The sequence below is a fragment of the Euprymna scolopes genome, chromosome 21 (assembly GCF_053919585.1).
Source record: "Euprymna scolopes isolate OS-2025 chromosome 21, ASM5391958v1, whole genome shotgun sequence".
Lineage (NCBI taxonomy): Eukaryota > Metazoa > Mollusca > Cephalopoda > Sepiida > Sepiolidae > Euprymna > Euprymna scolopes.
Genome location: NC_136502.1, coordinates 60624687 through 60647433, shown reverse-complemented (window position 1 = coordinate 60647433; position 22747 = coordinate 60624687). Strand labels below are relative to the sequence as shown.

The 22747-nt window shown below is 32.4% G+C and overlaps 1 protein-coding gene across 5 annotated transcripts in view; it reads right to left on the bottom strand.

The window, feature by feature from the left end:
- Nucleotides 1–11602: 11602 nt before the first annotated feature.
- LOC145242406 (LIM domain kinase 1-like) overlaps nucleotides 11603–22747 on the bottom strand; it is a 339107-nt gene continuing 327962 nt past the window's right edge. For all 5 annotated transcript variants that reach the window (XM_080105436.1, XM_080105438.1, XM_080105439.1 and 2 more), the window contains exons 12-14: nucleotides 21894–22127; nucleotides 16223–16377; nucleotides 11603–14088 (exon numbers count right to left, since the gene is read on the bottom strand). In XM_080105436.1, coding sequence (XP_079961562.1) covers nucleotides 13707–14088; nucleotides 16223–16377; nucleotides 21894–22127 — 771 coding nt within the window. In that variant the 3' untranslated portion in view covers nucleotides 11603–13706. The remainder of the gene's footprint in view (nucleotides 14089–16222; nucleotides 16378–21893; nucleotides 22128–22747) is intronic.

Below are 22747 nucleotides of genomic sequence, written 5' to 3'. Positions count from 1 at the left end.
TATGGCATAAGGGCCTACTTCACAAGATTTCCAGCTACGGTATTACTGGAAATGTTTTCTCAATCATTAAATCATTTTTCTCCGATAGGTTCATAAGAGTAGTGGTTGATGGGCAGAAATCAGAGGCCCACAGTATTAATGCTGGAGTCCCTCAGGGACCCATCCTGGGTCCAACTCTCTTTCTGATCTACATCAATGATCTCCCAAAACACATACTTAAATCATTTGTTGACATCTATGCTGATGACACGACCATCTATGGCAACACATCAAAGGCCGTAAATGACAAAGTTCTCTCCTCTGATCTTGAGCACGTGGTACAATGGGGGAAGAGGTGGCTGGTCACTTTTAATGCATCCAAAACCAAGCTCCTATCTTTACATCATCAATGCTCTGATCCCCATCTGGCATCAATTGAAATGGATGGCTCTCGTCTTGGGGAGGCTCCATGTTTTGACAAGCTTCTGGGTTTGATTTTTACTTCTGATCTGAAATGGAACACATACATCAAATCTGTTACCACGGACGCTGGGAAAATGGTGGGATCCTTCTACCGCTCCAGAAGATATCTCACTACTGATGCAATTCTCTATCTTTATAAAAGCCAAGTACGTCCAAGGATGGAGTACTGCTGCCACATCTGGGCAGGAGCTGCTAAAAACAGTCTATCCTGCCTTGACAGAGTACAAAATAGACTTCGTGGTTTAGTGAGGGATGCCCTTTTCTCTTCCCTGCCACCTCTCTCCCACAGAAGAGACGTTGCAAGCCTGTCTTTGCTTTATCACTATTTCCATGGCAGGTGATCGTCTGAGCTCCAATCCCTCGTCCCCCCTCGCCAATCTTTCATGAGAAACACCCGTCTGGCTGAAACTACTGTCAATAATTTTCCCCACTCTTTATCTGTGCCTAAATCCAAACGTAGATTCCATGAGCAAAGCTTCTTTCTTAGAACTGCACGCCAGTGAAACTCTCTGCCGCTTGCCTGTTTCCCACCTGACTACAACTTGGACGTCTTCAAGTCCAACATAAACAAACTCCTGACAAACCGCCTCCTTAAGTAAAACACTCTATCAAAACCCCCAATACTAATGATTACTACAATACTATCTCATTGATTACTGTACATGCAATAACCCTTATCCCTGAGTGGCCTTCGAGCCTTGATAAGTGGTGACCCCATGTAAAAAAAAAAAAAAAGTTATAATCATCTTAAAATTATTTGAATGCAGTCAATGTTTCAGGAAAAATTTTTCAAAAACAACAAAACAGAAGCATGAACATACACACAAAAAATTGTAAGGAAATTTTTATCAGAGAAATAAACTTGTATTTTGTGTTGTCATAATGTCTTGTGTAAGAAAGCTCTCTCAGAGAAATTAAAAAGAATAAAAACACACGCGGTTGGAAAAAATTTGCAGTTTCTGTTATTAATATTTGTTTATCTAATCAATAAATGAATATGACAATGCGAAATTTCAACTGTGTATTACAGATTATTAATTTATTAGAAGACGTTTATAAAATAAATAAATTAAAAAGACAAAACGATTTTTGTGGGTATTTATAATCTACTATATATACATTCTTTAAAAAAAATCATTTTGTATCACTAAATCAAATAAGTTAACCTACTTTGATATAAATATAGTCAGGATACAAAAATTTTGTATTTAATCATTTCTGTAGTTTATTTTAAATCAAGGGAGGAGACTCTGAATATAAGAAGTATAAATTTGAAGTTGTTCATGATGAGTTTCTTCTTATAGAAAAAGAACGCTTCATTGTCTCTCAACTACGCTCAAGGTCAAGTGGAGTTTTGAGAAGCCAGTGCACTAGGATAAGCACATTTTTGCTTATAAAAAATGCCTTGCCAACCTTGTCGCCATTCACTGGTAAGGCACATCAGGTAATTAGCAGTAAACTAACTCCTTCTCAGAGAGAAAGTAAACCCTAAGAAGGTGGATTTCCCGAACAGAATGACATTGCAGTCAGACTGACTTAAGGATACATCTCGACTGGTATGAACCCTACTGGTTTTATTTTTTGCAAAATAAAAAAAAATTGAATTCATTATTCAGACACTTCAGAAAAACAAGATTCACTTTGTCATTATTATTGTACGTGAAATTTGGTGTCCATATGCAACACATTTGTGCACAGAGAAAGAAAGACAGAGTTGTTGCGCTAAACTTTGTAAGCTTATTAGGTGTGTTGAAAAATAAGACACAGGTATTGCCAACAATTTATTTCAATTCCAAATAAACTACTTAAAAGAAATGCGCTCAGTTTCCCATCATCAAGTTGAATTCACTTACCTGTCATGGTGTTATGCATTGCTAAAAGTTCTTCTGGAATACCCTATCTGCACAAGCTTCTTCATGAAGGGCTATCGTGATAGTTTCCATGCCTTCAAAATGAGTCTCTTTCAGCTTGGAAAAAAGAAAAATTATACGTAGCAATACCAGGTGAATAGGGAGGTTGTTTCAGTAATATTTTTTTTTATTCGTCACTCAATATTTATTCTTCGTTCCACACTCATCGCTCATAACTGTTCAACCTGAAAAAAAAAATGTACAGAAAATGAAGTGGGGAAATTATTGAAGAAAACTAAATTGGCAATTATTTATGTTCAAGATTTCTATCTTGTACCTTCATTTCAAACAGAGGTCTCTAATAATCCTTCAACTCTTGCATTCCAGGCAGCTTTTCTACCATTATTGTGTCCTTTATTAAGCTACAGTACGATAGTTGAGCATCTTACCTAAACCATTTATTTTCGGTTTTAGTTGTATTCTTTCTTTCCTTTTTCCTCCCTCAAGTTTCTTAACTATGTTCTTTAGCTTCCCTAATTTTGTGCCATATTTTTCATGGAATCTACAGATGATGTTCTTCAGCTGTCCTTGCATTGCAGGGGCAACAAGGAATTGGTTTATTTGACAATTCCTTTCTGCAAATGTTCAGTTTAATTTGGAGCTTCGATTTCCAGCATAGCATTTCTCTGGACTCCTGTTGCATTTGCTGTTGGAAATTAGGGACCATTTTTTTTAACAATGTCGAATCCTGTCGCATAAGAAATCTGCATTAGCTCTGTGATGGATTATGCAGTACGCGTCTCTGGAGAACACCATGAACCCTTTTTATTTCAACGCTCTATAGCTTTCGTAGTTTGTACTTTTGGTAGCTGTGGTCTTTTCTCCAGCCCTATCCTCTGGGCCTTCTCAATCGTCTTACATAGTTCTTCCTCCTGGGTCAACTGCCCATCATCCAGTTTTGACCGTCCCTGAAATTGTGGTGCTTGCATAGATGTTGTATTCTACTCGCTGGTAGTCATGGGGAAGAACCAAGATCCAGCAATATACTGTTTTGGGCTTTTTCATTGTTACTTGTTGGTAGAGGAATTCAGGGGAATTATTCAACAAAGGTGATCCTTATGTTAAAGTGGATACCTGTTGAGGTGTCATGGACAAATAGTCCTGATTGATCAACAAGTGAATGGTGGTGTGGTTCTGCCTGTGTTTTTGAGGTGGTGCATTGGTCAGTTATTGGAATTTTGATTGGGTTTTCCAGCAGATTCTTTTTTTTTCTAATACATTTTTTTTTCATGTATTCCATCTCAGCGTCATTAGAAACCATCAAACTGTTGTGTTGTTGACAGCTTATTTTAGGGGAGTGGAACATTTCTTTTTGCACAGAAACAGAATAATATTTTGGAACATTTCTTTTTGCACAGAAACAGAATAATATTTCTCGCAAAGTCTTTGTTTTTTGTTTTTAGCATATTTTGTTTGAGCATGTTTCATAGTCCAGTTTTCCTCCCTTTTTCATTTAGACGTAGCGTCCTCTTTCTTGATAGAAAGGTAGTCATTTTCTGCCTCCTTTAAGGCTGCATTTTTAATAAGGTTGATTCCCTCTTCTGTCATATATATTCTCATCTGGGAAACCAGCAACCTTAGCCTGGCAACCGGTGTATTTTTTCTCTTCAGGAAGGCCAGTCTCTTATTTTTTTTGGTCAATATTTGGTTGGTTGTCTTATTTTTTTTGGTCAATATTTGGTTGGTTGTCTTGCTCCACTTTTCCAACTGAGTAGTGGTTGCAAAACAGCAGTCAATGGCTTTTAATTTATTTTATTTTATTTAATTTCTTGTTGCCAAATATGGTGGGGATAGGGAGCCAGGACCTAATGGCTAACTCTGGTTGGCCTCTGTTGTCATGACTGGAGTATCGTTTCCAGAGACTAGAAGGTTTACACCATTGTTTGCCGCTTCCAGCATGGTGTATAAACGGATCGAGGGACCCTTTTTATCCTGGGTGCCGACCTGCCAGTATGTGTCTTGTATGTATATTAATCTGTGCAGTGAAGTTTTTTCCTCTTTCTAAACTAGTAATTATTTAGTTATTTAACCTGTATGTATATTTTTTTATTGGTTTTTCACCCTGACCAAGGCATAGTGCCACTTTGGTGTAAGGGGCTACCATTTGGGATGCAAATTTGCAGGGATACTATGTGGGAATTTGGGCAGTAAGATATTTATTTGTATGTTAGGGAAGCAGTGGCCTTGAAGGGAATTCCAAAGTCTATCAGTTTGATGGAAGAAACTATTTGATTAAAAGGCTTTCCAGCATCTCAGGACCTCAACAGTATAGGAATGGGATTTTTCTGCCTGTTCAGTTAGTCAAGGGTATTTTCTACGAGGGACTACAAGTGCTTGTCGGAGCACATTCCGTTAAAATACTTGTAAAGCAGGCACAGGAATGCAACATTGTTGTTGATGGAATAGAGGTTGGAGTTTAGTTGATAGTGCAAGACCTATCAAGTTGGCAAGTCTTTTTTGGACCCTGTCTAGGAGTGAGAGACTAGTGGCAGATATACCAGCCCAGATGTGGCAACAAAACTCCATGCATGGGTGAATGATGGCCTTGTAGAGATACAGAATATTCTCAGGTATAAGTAACTTTCTAGCATATTAGAGAGAGAATCCATCTTTGCAGTAGCAGCCTTGGCAATGTTGTCAATGTAATTATTTCAATTCATGTTACATGTGAATGTTAAGCCGAGAAGTTTGAACGAAGAGCTTTCAAGTAGTGTATCATTAGTCATGGTTATCGGTGGTTGAGAAGGTTTCTTGTAATTATTAAAGGAAAGAAACTTAATCCTAGCAGCATTGAATGTTACTATCCATTTTTGACCCCATTCCATTGCAGACTGGAGGACTTCTAAGGTTTTGACTATTTCCTTAAATGTTTTCATTCATTTTTCCTTCATGTCTGATTTTGGAGACAATTTTATCAGGAAAGTCTTATGAATATAAGCCATAATAAAGGTCCAAAGGTCCTTGTGGTACACCCTCATTTATGTTGTTTTTAAGTACAACCATCCAGAATGACCTGGATTTTTCTCTTATTTAAGAATGATTTGATTATGTTAAGTCCAGTAATTTCATCGGATTTAATATTCATGAAAAGACCATCGTACCATACCCTGTTAAAAGCCTTAGCTATATCTAGGGCTACTGCACTAGCCTCCCTTGCCTTATCCAGTGTGTGATATATATATGCTCAGAGATTAAAGTAATGATATCTGGACTTAACATAATCAAATCATTCTTAAATACTATTGGTTAGAAAGAAGTTTATTATCTATGAGATAGTGGGCTATTGCTTAATTAATTAAGGACTCCAAGATTTTGGCAAAGAAAGGGAAGAGGCTAATAGTTTAGTGGATCAGTTCTTTTAGTAATTGTCTGTATTTTTAAGATGAGGTTTTTTCATTTATTGAGATTGTTGGACTGACTTCCTCATCTTGGTTGTTATCGTTTGTGACTATAACAACCAAGATGAGGAAGTCAGTTCACAACAATCTCAATAAATCAGTTCTTTTGTCAGAATTCTTGAAAACTGGTACCAAAAGCAATTTTTTAACAGTCAGGAAAGCAAGATTTAGTAAGGCATTTGTTGAAGAGTTTGGAGAGAACTGGGGCAACATCAGCAAAACATATTTTTTAACAGTAAAGCTGGGATGAGATCAGGACCACCAGCCTTTTAGGTGTGTACATTTTTTTTTTGTTTTTAATTATGGACACGGGAACAAGTGATTTTCACATAATGAATTCTGTCTGCAAAGGGAAATCTGGGATGGAGTGATATGTTGCGCCCGAAGTGAAGTTGGAGGCGAACTGTCAAGCAAGAAGGTTAACCTTTTTGGTTGCTGTACAAACAGCCTCAAGGTCATTGGTATTGACAGAATTGCCCATTATTTACTATGCTATTATAAATTTTCAAGAAATTTTGAGTTTCTAATTCCTGTGACTCAGTGTGTTTATTGGTGATTTCGGAATGCCTTTTTGCTGTGATTATTTCGCTTTTAAAATTATTTCTAGGCTTCTATGTACTTTTGACTATTTTTTACTGGACTTATGGTGGATAAATCTGTAGAATGCATGCTGCCTTTGAGCAATAGCAATTGTGCCAGTAGAAGTTAATCATTGGGGAGAGTGGGCCTGCTATAAAACTTCCGTTTCAATTGCTAATTTGAATGATTCAGTGGTCTTATTTGCATACTATTGCGCAGGCAGAGAAAAAAAACTACCCTGTGGCGGATCTCTGATTTGATCCCTGATGCCTTCCAAGTCAGCCCTCTTAAAGTACCATATTGTTTTGAGCAATAGCTCTTCAACTTATGCTCTCATCAGTGTAGGTAATGATAATTAGTATCAGTCGGGGGATTCAAACCCCAGTTACAAAGTCATCCTTGACTTGGTGAGCCAGACTACTGGGAATTAGCACAACAAGTAAAGGCATTTTAATTCTATTAATACCAGCAGACACAAATAGTAAACAGTCTGAGAGTATTCAACCACTGATTGCAGAATACTGTATTGTGCTAAAATTGACTGCTTATTCTTATTTGAGAGATGATAGTGTCATGCTAAATATGTTCTTTTCAGTTGCTAACTTAATCAGAATGCTGAAAATACACTTTGTCAAAAAAGAAAAAAAGTTCAATGTTTTGTCAAAAAAAGAAAAAAAAAGTTTTGTCAAAAAAATGAAATGTTTCTCATGTTACTATCATGCCATTTGTCTTTGTGGAATGAGCGCTGGCGTAATGGATATAAGTGCTTTGTAATAATCATTTCTAAGTGATAATTTTCTGGAGGTCGAAAATTTAATTCTCAGTGCAATTCGAACATAAGGTAGTAGGTTTGCATTTGCAATTTATAGAATGGAAATATTTTTTAGCATAGTAGCAATCGACAGCAGATGGAATTACCATGGGTCCTGTTATTTGAAGAATAATTTTTCTTTCTTTTGTTTTTTTTTTTTGTTTAGTATAATTATACTTCATCTTCAATCACATTGTGTTTTGGTATCGGATATCAGAGGGTCCTATTCATCTTTAAATTTTAGAAGATGAAGCTCATCATTGCAGCCCCAGTGCTGAAAATACAATTATTAAAAAAAAAACAAAAAAAACACAAGCATTACAGTAGAACTCCAGGATATGGCATTAAAAATTAGCAACAAAATACAGTTCAATATAAAATCTATATCATCAAATAACACCATAAGGCAAGGCAAATACTATAACCAGAGGCCGGAAAAACATTGTATTTCACATCGTAACCTGAAAAAATCGTATCCTAAGGCCACCGTATCCCAGGGTTCAACTGTGTTTGTACATGAAATTTACATTAGTAAAAAAACTTAGAGAAAACATAAATTTGGATTATTTGGACTATTGTTCTCACAGCGTTTTGGCTGATGTAACCTCCAGTTTTTTTCAAGTGCATCTTATGAATTTGTAGAGAATTTCAAATGGAACACTTGTAGCTTGCTCTCATCAATGGGTAGAACTCTTAGTAATTCATAATTTTATTCATAATATCGTCTGTATTGACAATTGACCGTTCAACCTTCAGAAGACTGTCAATTGAAACTGATTATTACTTAGTACTCACATCTGTTATACCATGGGTCCTTGTAGAAGAAGCTGTGGCATAACAGATATAAAGAAAGGTTTTGAGTCTGACAAGTGCACCTGGTGGTGACATCATTCAAAACTTGATGCGAATAACAACAAGATGAGAACAGTAATCCAAATAATACAAGTTATCATTCCTCATCTCAAAAATCCCAAAACATGAAACTTGAATTGTTACAATTTTTATTACATTTCTTTTTTTTTTGTTTTTTTTATTATTTTTTTTTGATAAGAATGGCTGTCTTCACGTAGAAATTCTGAAGATGTTACATATTTTGAGTTTTTAACAACAACAAAAAAATGAATTTCTTGGCGTTATAATTCTGTAAACGTTAGGCACATACTTAAGGTATTTGTCATGTTTTTGTATTGGTGATCAATCGAGTCTTTGTATGTTTTTTTGTTGTAAGTTACACTCAAAGAAATAAGATTTTTAAATATGTGTTAAAAAAAGGTTGGGATGGGAATAAGGCTGAAGACATTTTTTAAAACTGTAGAAGCAGTTTGAAAGTTAAAAAAAAATGGAGGGAGAATTGCATATTTCAGATTTTCAAGTAATATTTAAAAAAACTTTTTTCTATGAGTCACTTAAATAAAATAGGATTGTAAAATATAAATAATAAAAAAATACAAAATTAAAAAAAATAGTTTTCAACAATATTTTTTCTCTTTTAAAAATTAAATAAAAGAGTCAATTTGTACATTTTTTTTTTTTTTTTTTCATCATTTTTTAAAATTAAATAAAAGAATCACAATTTTATCTTTCTGTTAAGATTTGTTTTTCTTTCTTGCATCAGTCTGGTATCCAAAAATGTTTGTTTTTGGTTCATTTTTGATTAAAAATCCGGACCCACATTTGAATGTATCAGTTCATGGGTCTCCCCACTCTGAAGTGGCCCTTAAATTTTTATTCAAGAAGGTTAAGAGTTCAAAAAGGTAAGAGGCCAAGAAAGAATGATTTATCGGTGGAGGGCAAGGAGATTTTGTTAGAATGTGGTTCTGCATTAAAATTTATTTACTAAAATCATTTTTTTATAGTTATAGCGGCCCAAAATAACCTATAAATTTTCTCCAACTCTCCTGAACACTATCCTAATAATATAAAACCAGTCATGAGAATGTGAATACAGATATAGAATATAAAAAAATTAAGTGATGCTAAAATAGGAATCTGTAAAAATAAAGCAAACTGAGAGTCCAAAAGAAGCAGAAATAGAAAAACAGTAGAGTAGGAATGAGTGACAAAAATAAAATAAACATAGTATGTTGTATTTATCAATGTCACTGCTATTTTGGATATTAGACTGGTTTACTATCAGGCATAAAATGAAGGGATCAAAGGATGAGCAACAACCATTCTGTCTAAACACAGATTTTTTAAAATTACTTTTAACTTCCGTTTATTATCACTTACAATAAATTAAAAAATTTATAATACATTCCAATTTTTCTTTGAAAATACTTTTTCAAACCATGTGAAAACATTTTTATTTAAATTTTCTGTTTTTCTTTATTTCTTTGTTTTGTTTGTGCTTCAAGTTTTGTAAACAAAACCATGTATTATTTATAAACCGCCAAAGTTTATAAAACAGAACGTTTTCTTTTTTGCTGTTTAATTAAATGTGTGCATGTAACAAGACACATTTGCAACTATAACCAAAGATCGTTTCAGGCTATAAGTAAAACTGCATCTCCCTTTTTTGTTGTTATGCAAAGATGTGTCTTTTTAGTCATTGCACAATCTAAGCTAGCAAAAAATAGAAAAGAACAAAAAATTATCATAGAAAACTATCCTAGACTTTTTTTTCACCCAATTTTACTAAAAACATAAGCAATGAAAAAAAAAAAAATCCAAAAAACAAAACAAAAGACTAGGATATGTCTATAATTGTCATTATCACTGCTGGTTTAACTTTTATTAGACTAGGTTACTGTTCAGAAGAGATGGAAAAACTACAAAATTAGAGGTTATTTTGGGTCTTCTATAATTAAGTCTGATTTTCATCAACTAACATTTGTATTGATGTCACATGGATTAAAGAAAAAAATGATTTTGGATTTTGTACAATCTTTTTATTTTTTTTTCCAAATGGAATGTGATTCTTTTTGATTGGTCAAAAAATATTTTAATGCTTTAAGAAATCAGTATTCATTTTTTAATGACATACTGATTAAGAATTTAATAAAAACAAATTACATATCTTAATATACAATTAATGGCATTTAAATGTTACCACACAGTTGATTAAAAAAAATATGTTCAATTAAAACATAACTTTCCTAAAGATTTTTTATCTTCATTTTAACATTAAAAAATTATAGTAAATGTTTACTTTAGGGTCCTAAACTATACTATCAAAAAGTAAAAATTCAAGATGTCAACATTAAACATAACTTGGTAAAACGCTAGTATGCTCTGCAAAACAAGATGTGGTATAAGTACAATTGGTGTCCCTCTGTAAAAGAATACTAAAAAATTTTTTTTTCCATTTATTTTGCTAAAAATAAATAAATAATAAAACACAATTCACTAACTCAATATGCCAACTCAGACTTATGGTTAGTAGTTGGGTTAATAGATACTACATTTGGTTTTGAAGCAAAATAATCCACTTCTATCCAGTTAATTTTTATGTTGCCACATTGAGTTTTGAACTCAAGGCAATATAGAGTTTAGGACCCTAAAGTAAACATTTGCTTAAATTATTTCTAAAATAAAAAATAAAACGGTCTGACAATTAAACAAAAATCTCTTCAATTTTTCCACATTGGAGAAAACTTCAACATTTATTAAAGTGCTTTTGAAGAGGCTGAGTTAAGAGTTATTCCCTTTTGCTAGAAAGAACAAGTTATTTTTATGCTGGCCCACTCACCGGCATGAGTGAATCAACAAATGTGTCGTTTTTGCATTTGTATAGAATGTTAATAATTCATTGTTCACAGCATTTCATTAGAATTCTATTTTTGATTTCAAATAAAAAAAAATGGTGAGAAAGAGAGAGGGGAAACCAATATGATGACAAACTTAATTTGAACAGAATACTTAGTGCTATTTTAGAAGCGGTCTACATATGTGTATTTACATTTTATCTATAGTTTACCTGTAATATTTTACTGAATTAGATTTCTGTCTACTTGTTAAAGAAAACAAGATGTGGCATTATTAAAATCCTTATTTTAAGGTCAGATCAGATATTCAACTAAAATCATCAAACATAATAATAAAAAATTCCAACTCTCTATGCTTAGTTTCTTTATTAACTTCAGCATTTTGATTGAGATCAAAGTGTAGTGTCTGTTCTGATACTACACTTCATCTGTACTATCTTTAGTCAATGTGCTAAGATCTTTCTAGACCAAAGCAATCTAAATTTTTGTCCTATTTTAAAGAGCTGGATTTTCCACACTTAATTCACTGTGCAGATTGCAGCAAGTAAACAAGTCAGAAATAACAATTAGTTAAGAAATAAGGCTGTACACCTAACATATCTTGACCTTTTGGTTAGGAGTAAAGTGTAGTATATATTTTGCCACTACACTGTATTTCTATCCTCGGTCAGAGAAGGAGAAATCTTTATAGGCCAAGATCAAAGTTTATTTTATTTGTTCTATTCTTGTTCAGTGCATAAAAGATCTTTCTAGACTGAGACACTTTGAATTTTTCTCTTAATCCAGAATGTTCCTTCTTTTTTTTTTTTTTAGGAAACTGAATTTTTGCTACATAAAAAACTTGTGTGAAGTCAAGTAAATGAGGACATGTATACTTCGGTTTTTTTCTTGTTTCGATTATCTTTCCTTGTATTTGATATTCAAGAAAAAATAACTCCTAAGTTATTTTCATTTCCATAATTTAAATTCTTTGTTTTTGTAATTTAAATTAGAGTGGAAAATATAATTTGCATAGCTCTTTCGAATAACCATACAACCATTGGATAATGTTTTCAAAATCATTAAATCTGACATGAATACAGAAAACTTAGTCTTTTCTAAATAATAAAGAACAAGTAAGCATGTTGTTTAACAAACAACACACCTAACATATCTCATCATGGATTAAATATTGTGGAATAGACCTTCTAATAAAGAAGCACCATATTTTCAGATTTGTGTTTCAAGATAATAAAAAGGTTAACGTGACTAACTGAAAGTAAAACTGTATTGAAAAAGATAAAATAACAATAAATTTGAGATTTGAACTTGACTGATTAAATGGAATATCTAGGACGATTTTCATTGGCTAATGCTGAGTGTTCACGTCACATATAGTTTGTTTTTTTGCCAAGCCATTTAATTTATGTTGTTTATGCAGTGTGTAACACATTGCATTTTTTTTAGGTTATTGGTTAATCTGATAATGTAAAACTTGAAACCTGCAGTGAAACAAGTTTATCACCAATGACAAACCTCACAACATTGGCAAGATATATTTTACAATTGTAAGGTAATATTGATAACAGGATTGACAGCCATGCAATTCTAATCCAGATTGGAAATGAGCATGGTCATCTATAATGAGTGTGGGCATCTAAATTATCATTGCATAACAATTCGAGCAAAGGATTTCTAATTAATATTCAACATTTTTTAAAACTTAGTAATTGTAAATAGTTATTTTTCGAGTCATTTTCTTTTAAAAATAATTTTTAACCACAGATACGCATTTTTATTAAATGTTGAACTTGCTTTCTGTTTATATTATAGAAATTATATATTTGCTATTTTGTTTAATTAATTAGTTAGCATAAACTAATCGACAAAAGTAAAGACTAGTTAACACTTGAGGATAGTAAATCAATTAAAAAACACATAATTTATATAAAACACATGAATTAAATTCTCTACTGAACATGTCTGGTTTTAACATGTAGAAATGTTTTGACAGATTTTTTTAGAAAAAGATTTGTTGTTGCTTTTGATTCAGGAGTTCTTGAAAGTTAATTTTTCTGTACCAAATAATTATTTCTACAATATCATAAAAAAATTTCTAATTTGTTATTTTTTATCCTTTTATGAAAAACAAACTCAATAACTATTACAATTGTAAGGTGATTCCTAATAGATGCTGAATCACCAGATATTACAAGTTTGCATAATAATTGTTATTTTATTGTAATCTAGGTCATGACATTCTTGGTTGTAGGACAACCAGACATGTTTCTAACTATCGTTTTGTCATTTGTAAACCTCTCGTTATCCATTTTGTATGTGGTTTTCTACAGTAAAAACAAAAATTGAACAAGCTTAATATTTGTATTTTTTATAACAATGGCATAAGAAAAAAATGTAGAAATTAGTCTGCTCTGTCTCAATGTTCAAATTTGCGTTTGGTATCATTTCGCTTTGTTGTTTTGCGGTATATCAATCTTTTTTGATTTATTTGATGCTAAAAAGCACAGTACCTGACTGTATATAACTTATTTGAATACAAGTTGCTATTTTGTCAATAGCTAGATGGGGGGATTATGGGTCCGTACTTTTGTGAACATTATTTTTGCATGATAGACCAGACAATATTTAAACTCGGCATAGCTGTTTCCATATTCTATTATTATATCCATTTAACCCATAATGCACCCCCATATTTTGTTTGATGAGAATGTGACACAACATTGGAAGATGACATTTTTGTAATTTTAAATCTTACGTGTGTAGTAACATTCAAGCAATGCCGTGGAATTGAGTAACGTTCAACTCAAATGAAAAAAACAACTTCGAAAAACTCGTTTCGTTATGTTGTTGCCGTTGTCAATTCTGTTACTGTCGTTACTACTGTTGTTGGTGTTGTTGTGTTTGTGGTGGGAGTTGTGACCTTGATAAGAGATGAAGAAGAGGAGGAGGACAAAGATGAAGAGGAAGAGGTGGACGATGATGACGACAGAGAGGAAGAAGTTGCATCTTTGGAATGGGTCTCTTCAATTTTTTCCAAATTGATTTTTGTGGATTTTTGACTGCTACTTTCCTTTGTTTTTCGTGATGCACTGTAACAGTTCTCGCGTGTGCTACGATAGAATGTGAGAGCATCGCCCTGGAGTTCAGGAGGGAGGGCCATCTTGTGCTCAAAGTGAAGCAATAACGCTTCGCACATCATCTGAATTTTCTCAAATGGCGGCCTGGAATGAAAGAAAAAAATAAATATCATTTCAATCAGATAAAGAACCTTACTTTATGCAGTGTTGTTGTATTATGAGAAGGCAGGTGTGCCTCCTCTGCAATATTTATTATAGTTGTTGATATTTGTTATATTTATTGTTGTATATTGGTGCTGTGCTTAAAAGGTAACAAATATGTATAAAAATATGATCATAGATCTTTATTGTTCAAATTTCTACAAGATTAGAATTAAATTCATTTTATTTGTATTCAACAATGAGTGCATTTTCATCTGCTGTGTCTGCAGGTGACCTTTGTAGATATCTGTATCAATCAACCAGGTTTTATTTCTTCTGACCAGGTATTATGTTCAATACTCCAGATATAATATTCAACAATACTTAACTGCCATCATCTGGCAGTCATTTGACTTTCATGATTTTTCTTCCTTTTAAGACTAGTTTAAACAGCATGGCAAGCTGGTGTTGCCCAGGGACACAAAATATAAGAGGTTAAAAAGTGTTTGTAATGTTTTTATATTAAAATTTCTGTACTTAGCTCAATCTGTCTTTCCTGCTTCCCTGTTTTTCCACATCCCTCCACCAAGCCCATTCCTTTCTATTGAAAATAATATTAATGTAAGTCATCAACCTCTTCTTTATAGAGTAAATAAGATTGGAAATGGCCGAAAAACTGACTTCTCCATCAACAAAACTTGGCCAGTTGACTTCACATAGAATTTTTTTTTTTCTTTCATTTTAGATATTATTCATCCAGGACAACACCTATCAAGAAAATGCCAACTTTGTGGGCATTTTTCTTTTCTTTTTTTTTTTATAGTTTTTTACTTTTAGCAGGACATACATACATAGACAACTACACTTTATATAATAGACTAGCAGGGAGACCCAAAGTTGCCAGGAATTCAATGAAGATTAACAAATGTTCCACACACATCTAATACTTTTATTGCCATGGAAATTGGTTAAATTGACCATTTTTCAATCAAATCAATTGTCTGCTCTAGTTAGGAACCCACCGTTGTGCACCAGAGGACACTTCACAAGGCACCCCTTAATCCACAATACATTGTAGTCTACATTGCACTGTAGAGAACCTAAAGTTGATTTATTAAAATTACTTTTACATAATGCCTGAATGAAAGCTTAAAATGCAAAAGTCAAGTATCAGGATTCTATTGTGCTCTAAACAGAAAAATTCAGTTTGAATGCATCGCTGTCTTATCAAAGAATCAACTGTTGATGATTATATGCTGGGCCTTTCTGCTTGTGCAGTGATAAAACTTCTTAAATACACTTCTGATGTAAGGCTGTATATAGGTTTTAACTTTGGTTAAAGCCGGACTGTTCCTTCTTTAATCATATTTTTTCAATTATTGATACTTATCCGAGGCATTCTAAGAACACTCCCAGTGACATAAAGTACATTTGTGTGAAATTAAAAAAAAAAAATCAGCCCAGATGTTTCAGACTCCATAGGAATGAACTAACACACACAAAGTGTCTTTTATATATAAGTAGAAATTTTTTTTTCTTTAAATGGAATTCTGAAAATTATATTTAATTATTCTAATATCGTTTGATCATTAAATTATTTAACCAAATTATTATCAAATTTTAACTTTCCAATTAATGCTGAAATGTATTTTAATATTTGAAATAGAATCTGGTGCCAAGATTACACTATTTCCTTTAGTGTTGGCTAGTATCTCAAGAGATTCCTGAGATTTTGGTCTGAGACAATTAAAAAAAAAAAAAAGAAAGACACAGACACATATTCCAGGATCAACATAAACCAGCTGGGTTTTAGAGGCCTGGAAAAGTCTGATCTGGGAATTTTTTGAAACAAACCATTTATTTAATCTGCTAGGGAGAATCTTTACACTCGTTTTGCAAGCTCAGTTCTCTTCATCATAAAATCTACTCTGAATTATCATTATAATAATTAGTATTATCATAACCTTTTCCAACCTTTAATCTCGTTACATACAGGAATTTTGAACTGAACCTGTTATTTAATCTTCTAGCAGGGAGGGATAGACTTTTCTATATATCGATGCCCTTTTAAATGGCTAATTCATTATCACAGGAAGATTAGTGTAAAAAAGTGCCTGTTGATTACTTTAATACTAACCTGCTTTCAGGTGTGAGTTGACAGCATAAGATACAAAGTTTGAAGAGTGAATTTGGACAATCGTTGCAGTATTTGTTACAGAAGACTTCAGCATTCATACCAAAGTCGTATGTTCGAGGCAGATAATCGGGGTCAGCAATTACTCGGCCAATGATCTGAAAAGAAAACGATAGAGATTTATTACAGTAAGAAAAAAAATTTCTGATATACAAGTGCTGATAAATTTACTAAAATTTCTAAAATTTGTGATAGACAAGGAATCCACAGAACAGACCAAGTAAATGTCAAGACAATTTATTTGGCATAAAGTTGTCTTTAATTAAAGCATACAAGAATTGATTATGGACGATTTTGAACTCCCATAAATGTAGAAGAGACACTGTTCTCCTTGGAATTTGCAGCAGAATGACAAACAAAATGCCAGCAAAAACCGTCCTCTCATGACGAGATCGGTTCTACGCATGCGTCAGACGATGTCATAACCTGATTTAGTTTACATATTTGAAGAATTGACACAATTTTATGTATGTCGTGTTAGCTCAGTTAGTTAGAGTGTTGGGTCATTATCTAAACGTTTTGGGTTCGAATCGTGGTGTGAGATGCCTTTCTTTTTTTCTTCGATTTTTTAAATTTTAATATTGAAGCAGGGTTATTTAAGCCATTTTTCATGTAATGTTAGTTTTTCTGGGTTTTTTTTTTTTTTACTTCGCTTATTCTTAGGTTTTCATTAACACCCACCACTCTCGACCGATCACACACACCCAAAACACCCAGGTACCCACCGATTTTTTAAATTTTAATATTGAAACAGGCTTATTTAAGCCATTTTTCACATGTTTTTTTTTTTGTTTTTATTTTTCAGATTTTTTAAAGAAGTTTTAACGTTCGTTTTTCTGTTTTCTTTTTTGTTTTTGTTTTTCAATTTTTACATTTAACATCGTTCGTTTGCCTTACGTTAGTTTTTTTTGTGTTTTTTTGTTTTGATTACCCCCCCCTCACCGCCAGCTTTATTTTTCAGATAAGTTTTAACGTTCGTTTTTCTGTTTTCTTTTTTGTTTTTGTTTTTCAATTTTTACATTTAACATCGTTCGTTTGCCTTACGTTAGTTTTTTTTGTGTTTTTTGTTTTGATTACCCCCCCCTCACCGCCAGCTTTATTTTTCAGATAAGTTTTAACGTTCGTTTTTCTGTTTTCTTTTTTGTTTTTTGAACTTCGCTTATTCTTATGTTTTCATTAACACCCCCCCACCCCAGACCGACCACACACACACCTCTAAACACTCGGGCAACGCCAGGTACCCCCCCCCCGCTAGTCAGATATAAATGCATAATTAATGATTTGATATTGTTAAAATATTTTCTTTACATGTTCAGACACGCTTCTTCCAATAATTCCTCATCCTACAATTCCAGTTTCAATTTCCATTAATTAATCTGAGAATAGATTAAAAAAAATAAACGATATAACACTGAAATACAAAAAAAAGATTCCTCTTTAAAATCTAATTTTTCTATGTCATATTTCAAAAAGCTAATCTTGCAAGACAAAAAGCAAAACAAAAGAACCACTCATCTATATAAAACTGAAAATAAATTCCCTGCAAGTGATTTCATTATTACAATGATTACCTCCTTTTCATAGAGTTAGCAAGATAGATATAATCATTCAATATTAAATTAACATTTGCTAAAGACATTCACTTAAAGAAGTGAATGAAAAATCTAATATATCGTCACAATAACCTTAATTAAATGTATCTAAAATAATTACTAACATAATCAAGCCTATATTTTCTTCAAGTTATTAGTTCCCAAAGTAACTGGTACCTCTTTCCTTGATGAGCACTGGAAATATCCAGGAAAAAATATATAACATTGCAATATGTTCAAATATTATTCAATAGGAAAGAATAACAGTTGAAGTTTAGTTCAACAAAATAATCAAAGAACGCTGGAATGCAAGTTAAACAAAATGAAATTGTTACAAATAGTTTTAAAAGTTGAGAAATAATAATTACAATAAATAATAAAATTGACCTGATTGCATGACATAAGATTGAACAAAGAAATGAATTATCATATATTCACAAAACACAGCTCAGTTGGAATCAATTGACTGAGGATTGGACTTGGAATTGATTGATATACTTTGGGGTCCGTGAAAGTTAACACATTGGAAATTTAACTAGCATATCAACCTCTGTTGGGTCATTTAATGCTGAAGATCGTTTTGATTTGTTTTATTTATTTGTTTTAGTGTGATTGTTTTTTTTTTTGTCTTTTTTTTTAGATGGGGACAAGGTTATCTATTTTAATTGAAAGTTTTTTGGAAGGGCTTGATGTTATATTTTTAGGTATAGTTTGATCTCTCTCAGAAATGAGAGAATGTTGTCTGTGCAGGTGTTTTTAAAAATGTCTTTCATATTGTTGTATTTTAGGTGGCGTTTTCTCGCGATAGCGTAGGCTCCACATTCCACAAAAATATGTTTTATTGTGCAGGTCTTCTGACATGTTAGGCATTGTGGTAGTTGCTCTTGCCTGAGTATGTAGGAGTGAGTAAGATTTGTGTGGCCAATGTGTGTTCTGGATATAATAACTTGTTCTTTTCTTGATTTTTGTGGAGATGGTCCCCATTCTCCCAAGGTGGGTTTAATCTGGAAGAGCTTGTTATTTGTGTCATTATTCCAGCGCTGTTGCCATTTTGCATAAAACAGTTTATTGATTTTGTATTTTAAGTCTGTAAGGAATATTGGTGGTTTCAGGGTTTAGGTTTAAAGCAGATTTGGCTGCTAAATTTGCTCTTTCATTTCCTTTCAATCCAATGTGGCTTGGAATCCAGCACATGACTACCTCTTTGTGGGTAGTTGTTGAGTTTAATCTGTTCAAAAGTTTGGTGATTAGTGGGTTCTCAAGCTTTATATTATCCAATGATGATAGAACAGAAAGCAAATCTGGGAAAATAAATTTCTTGTGTTTCAAAAAATGTGTAACAAAAAAATGTTAGGATGTTGAGAGCAAGGTCGATAGCATAGACTTCTACGGTGAAAATGGAGCTTTCAGTTGGTAGTGCCTTCTGATGGGTTGTTTCATTCAGAACAGCTGTTGTGGTCCTTAGAGTTATCTGGGTAGATGTGCAGATGATTGGGGTAGTCTAGAAGTATGTTGTGGAATTTGTTTTGGTAGGTATTAGGGTGGGTTTTAGCTTGGGGGAGTTTACTTAGCTTGAGGATCACTTTGTTTTTGTTTTTTTGAGTATCCAAGGTGAGATTTCAGACAGGGTATGTTCGTAGATATTTTTGATTGTTATCTCTGATTCTTGTAGAATTGTTTTCATTCATAGGTTGAAGGGTTTTATAGCTTTTTCTTTTGCTTCAAATAGTTCCCTGTATCTTGGATAGAATGTGACATTGTATGCAGGATTGTTTGGACATGATTTTAGTTTAGTGTAGTATTGGGTAGTTGGCTCCTTATATCTGCTGGTATCTCCTTGGCCTCTACATTCAGACTTTCCACTGAGAATGTTCTGTAGGCTCTGAGTGCTAGTCTCAGCCCTCCATGGCAGATCGGATTAAGTGTCTTTAAGTAAGTCCTTCTAGCTGATTCAAAAAATAAAACATCCATAGTCAAGTTTTGATCTGATCAATGACCTGTATGGTTTCAGAAGGGTTTTTTGGTCTGTACCACATTCTGTGTAGGCAATTGCAGTTGGGGGATGAATGTCAGTTTTTTATCAAATGTCAAACCTAGGAATTTATATTCATCTACAATGGGAATTTCTGTATTTTCAAGTTTCAAACAAGTGTCATTATGGAGTTTCCTCATTTGGCAGAAGTGTACACATTTGGTTTTTGTTTCAGACAATTTATATCCATTTTCTATTTTCCACTTGTTTAATTTATTTAGGCATTGTTGGAGTTTATGCTCTATGATATGTATATATTTTGACCTGCAATATATTAGGAAGTCATTCACATATAGAGATCTGTCAACACTGGGAGTAAGGCATTTTGTTATGTTGTTTATTTTAATGCTAAACAAGGTTAAAGATAGTATATTCCCTTTGGGGACTCCCTCTCCTTGAATGTTGATGTCTGAGAAAGTTGATCCAATGCAGACTTTAAATTTGCAATCTGATAAGAACTGTTTTTTAGATTGAGGTCATTAAAATCTCTCATTATTTCAAATTTCAGAGTCGTAGAAAATTGCTGAGAGGTATTCGTTCCTTATGAAAGCTTTTCTTACAGCTGTTTCTAGGTGAATCAGATAATTGCTTCTTTTGTTATGGAAACTGCATTGTAGGTTAGAGATAATATTGTTGGATCCTCTCCATTATTTTACACAAGCAACTGGTTCATGAAATTGGTCTATAGTTTTGCGGGTTTCTTTTCCTGGTTTCGGGATTGTTATTATTGTGGTCAATCTCCATATATCTGGGAATTCATCTTCTGTCCATATTTTGTTAAAGATTCTTAATAGGAGTTTTAGTGTTTCAGTAGGTAGTTGTCTCAGGAATTCGTAATGAATTTCATCTGGTCCTACAGCAGTGTTATGGGATCTTCTGATAGAATCTTTTAGTTTAGTTAGTGAAAGGAGTTTATTATAGTTTTCAAAATTTTTGATTTGAAGTTGAGTTTATATTTCTCTGCATTTTGTTTGATTGTTGTAAATTTTGTATTGTAGTTTTGGTTAGATGAGTTTTGTGAAAAGGTTTCAGCTAGTAAGTCTTCTATATTCTTTTTATCAGTTATGCTAGAGTTATTTTTGACGAGGTATTTAATTGGTGTGGTTTGTTGTTTACCTGTATTTTTTCGGATCATCTCCCATATTACTCTTGGTTCAGTGGAGAAATCCAGTTTGCTGACAAAATTTTGCCAACATTCTTGTTTTGCATGTATCCTATAAGATTTGGAGTAGTAGGTTGTTTCTGGAATTTTTTTAGGGCAGCTTTCCGTAGTTTGATAGCTTTTTGGCATTTAGTGTCGAACCAAGGTCTGTTGTGTTTCTTGGTTGTTGAAGTTTTGGAATGCACTCATTTGCTACTTCTGTTAGTGTTTTAGTAAAAAATTCTATTGTGTCATGGTTAGGGATTTTCAGTATTTTTATGATACTGGAAGTACTGATGATGATTAATAGAGTAATTTGTAATAAAATATTATGCTCTTCAATAATTGAGCATTCTGGTAATTTCTCTTTTGTGAAAAGCACAGCATTATAATATAATTATTGTACCTAACCAGTGTTGCTGGGGAGTAAAAGAAAAAAAAAATGACAGTTGTTTAAATGAGAAGCAATTTTAGTGACTTGAATTTTGTAATCAAATAAATTTTTTAAAAGTTTGTTTTAGTACATGAAAATCAATAATAAAGAACAAAAAATGTTTAAAAAATATAACTTTTAGATATTAATTTTTGTTGAGGTCAAGGAAAATAACTTGATTACTTTTCTTTTAATGTATCAGAATGTTCAGTGAATGAAGAAAAATCTTTCACTCTAAAAGAATAAGTATTTTTAAAAAGAAACTAAAGCAAAATAAAATATATTTGTGCCAAGGAAGAAGTCAAAAAATAAGCTAGTTTGAATCAAGTATCAATATGCCAGAAACATTTCTATTTGGGTCTGATTCTGAAAATCCAGCAAGATATGTTCAATATATGAAGGTGTAATGCACGTACCTCACACATCATGATTCCAAAAGAGAAGATATCAACTTTTTCATCGTATTTCTGACCAGTCATCATTTCAGGGGCCATCCAGTAGGGATTCCCGACCACAGTGTACCTTTTCTTCCGCTCAAACCGTTTGTTTGGCGACGTCTTCCCAGTTGACCTCCTGTCTTGGCGCCGGATGTCAGTTTGGTCAGAGATGACGCGAGCCAAACCAAAGTCGGCAACAATCACTGTACCATCCTGGAATAAAAAAAAGAAAAGGAGGGAAAATTTACATACATATTCGATATTAAAAGAGATAGAAAATAGAAATACAATATTATTGATTACATAAAATCTCAGTTTTTATATCATTGAAAAAATTCACCTTATTTATTGAATAATCCCAACACGTGTGCTTAAGTGTATTATTCAGACTACCCTTCTCACTAAGCTACGACGAATGTGACTTCCAAATAATAAATAAATATATATATATATAATTATATATATATATATATATATATATATATATATATATATATATAAAAATATATATATATATATATATATATATATAAAAATATATATATATATATATATAAAAATAAATATATAAATAATTATATATATATATATAAAAATAAATATATATATAAATAATTATATATATATATATATATAAATAAATAATTATATATATAAATAGTTATATATATATATATATATATATATATATATATATATATATATGTATATATATAAAAATAGATAATTATGATGAATAAAACATGTATAAATACATTTGAAGCCAAAACTGCAACGCAAAATTTTTTTATAAAATAAACAGGTGTTTATTTTTAAAGAAATATATATATATA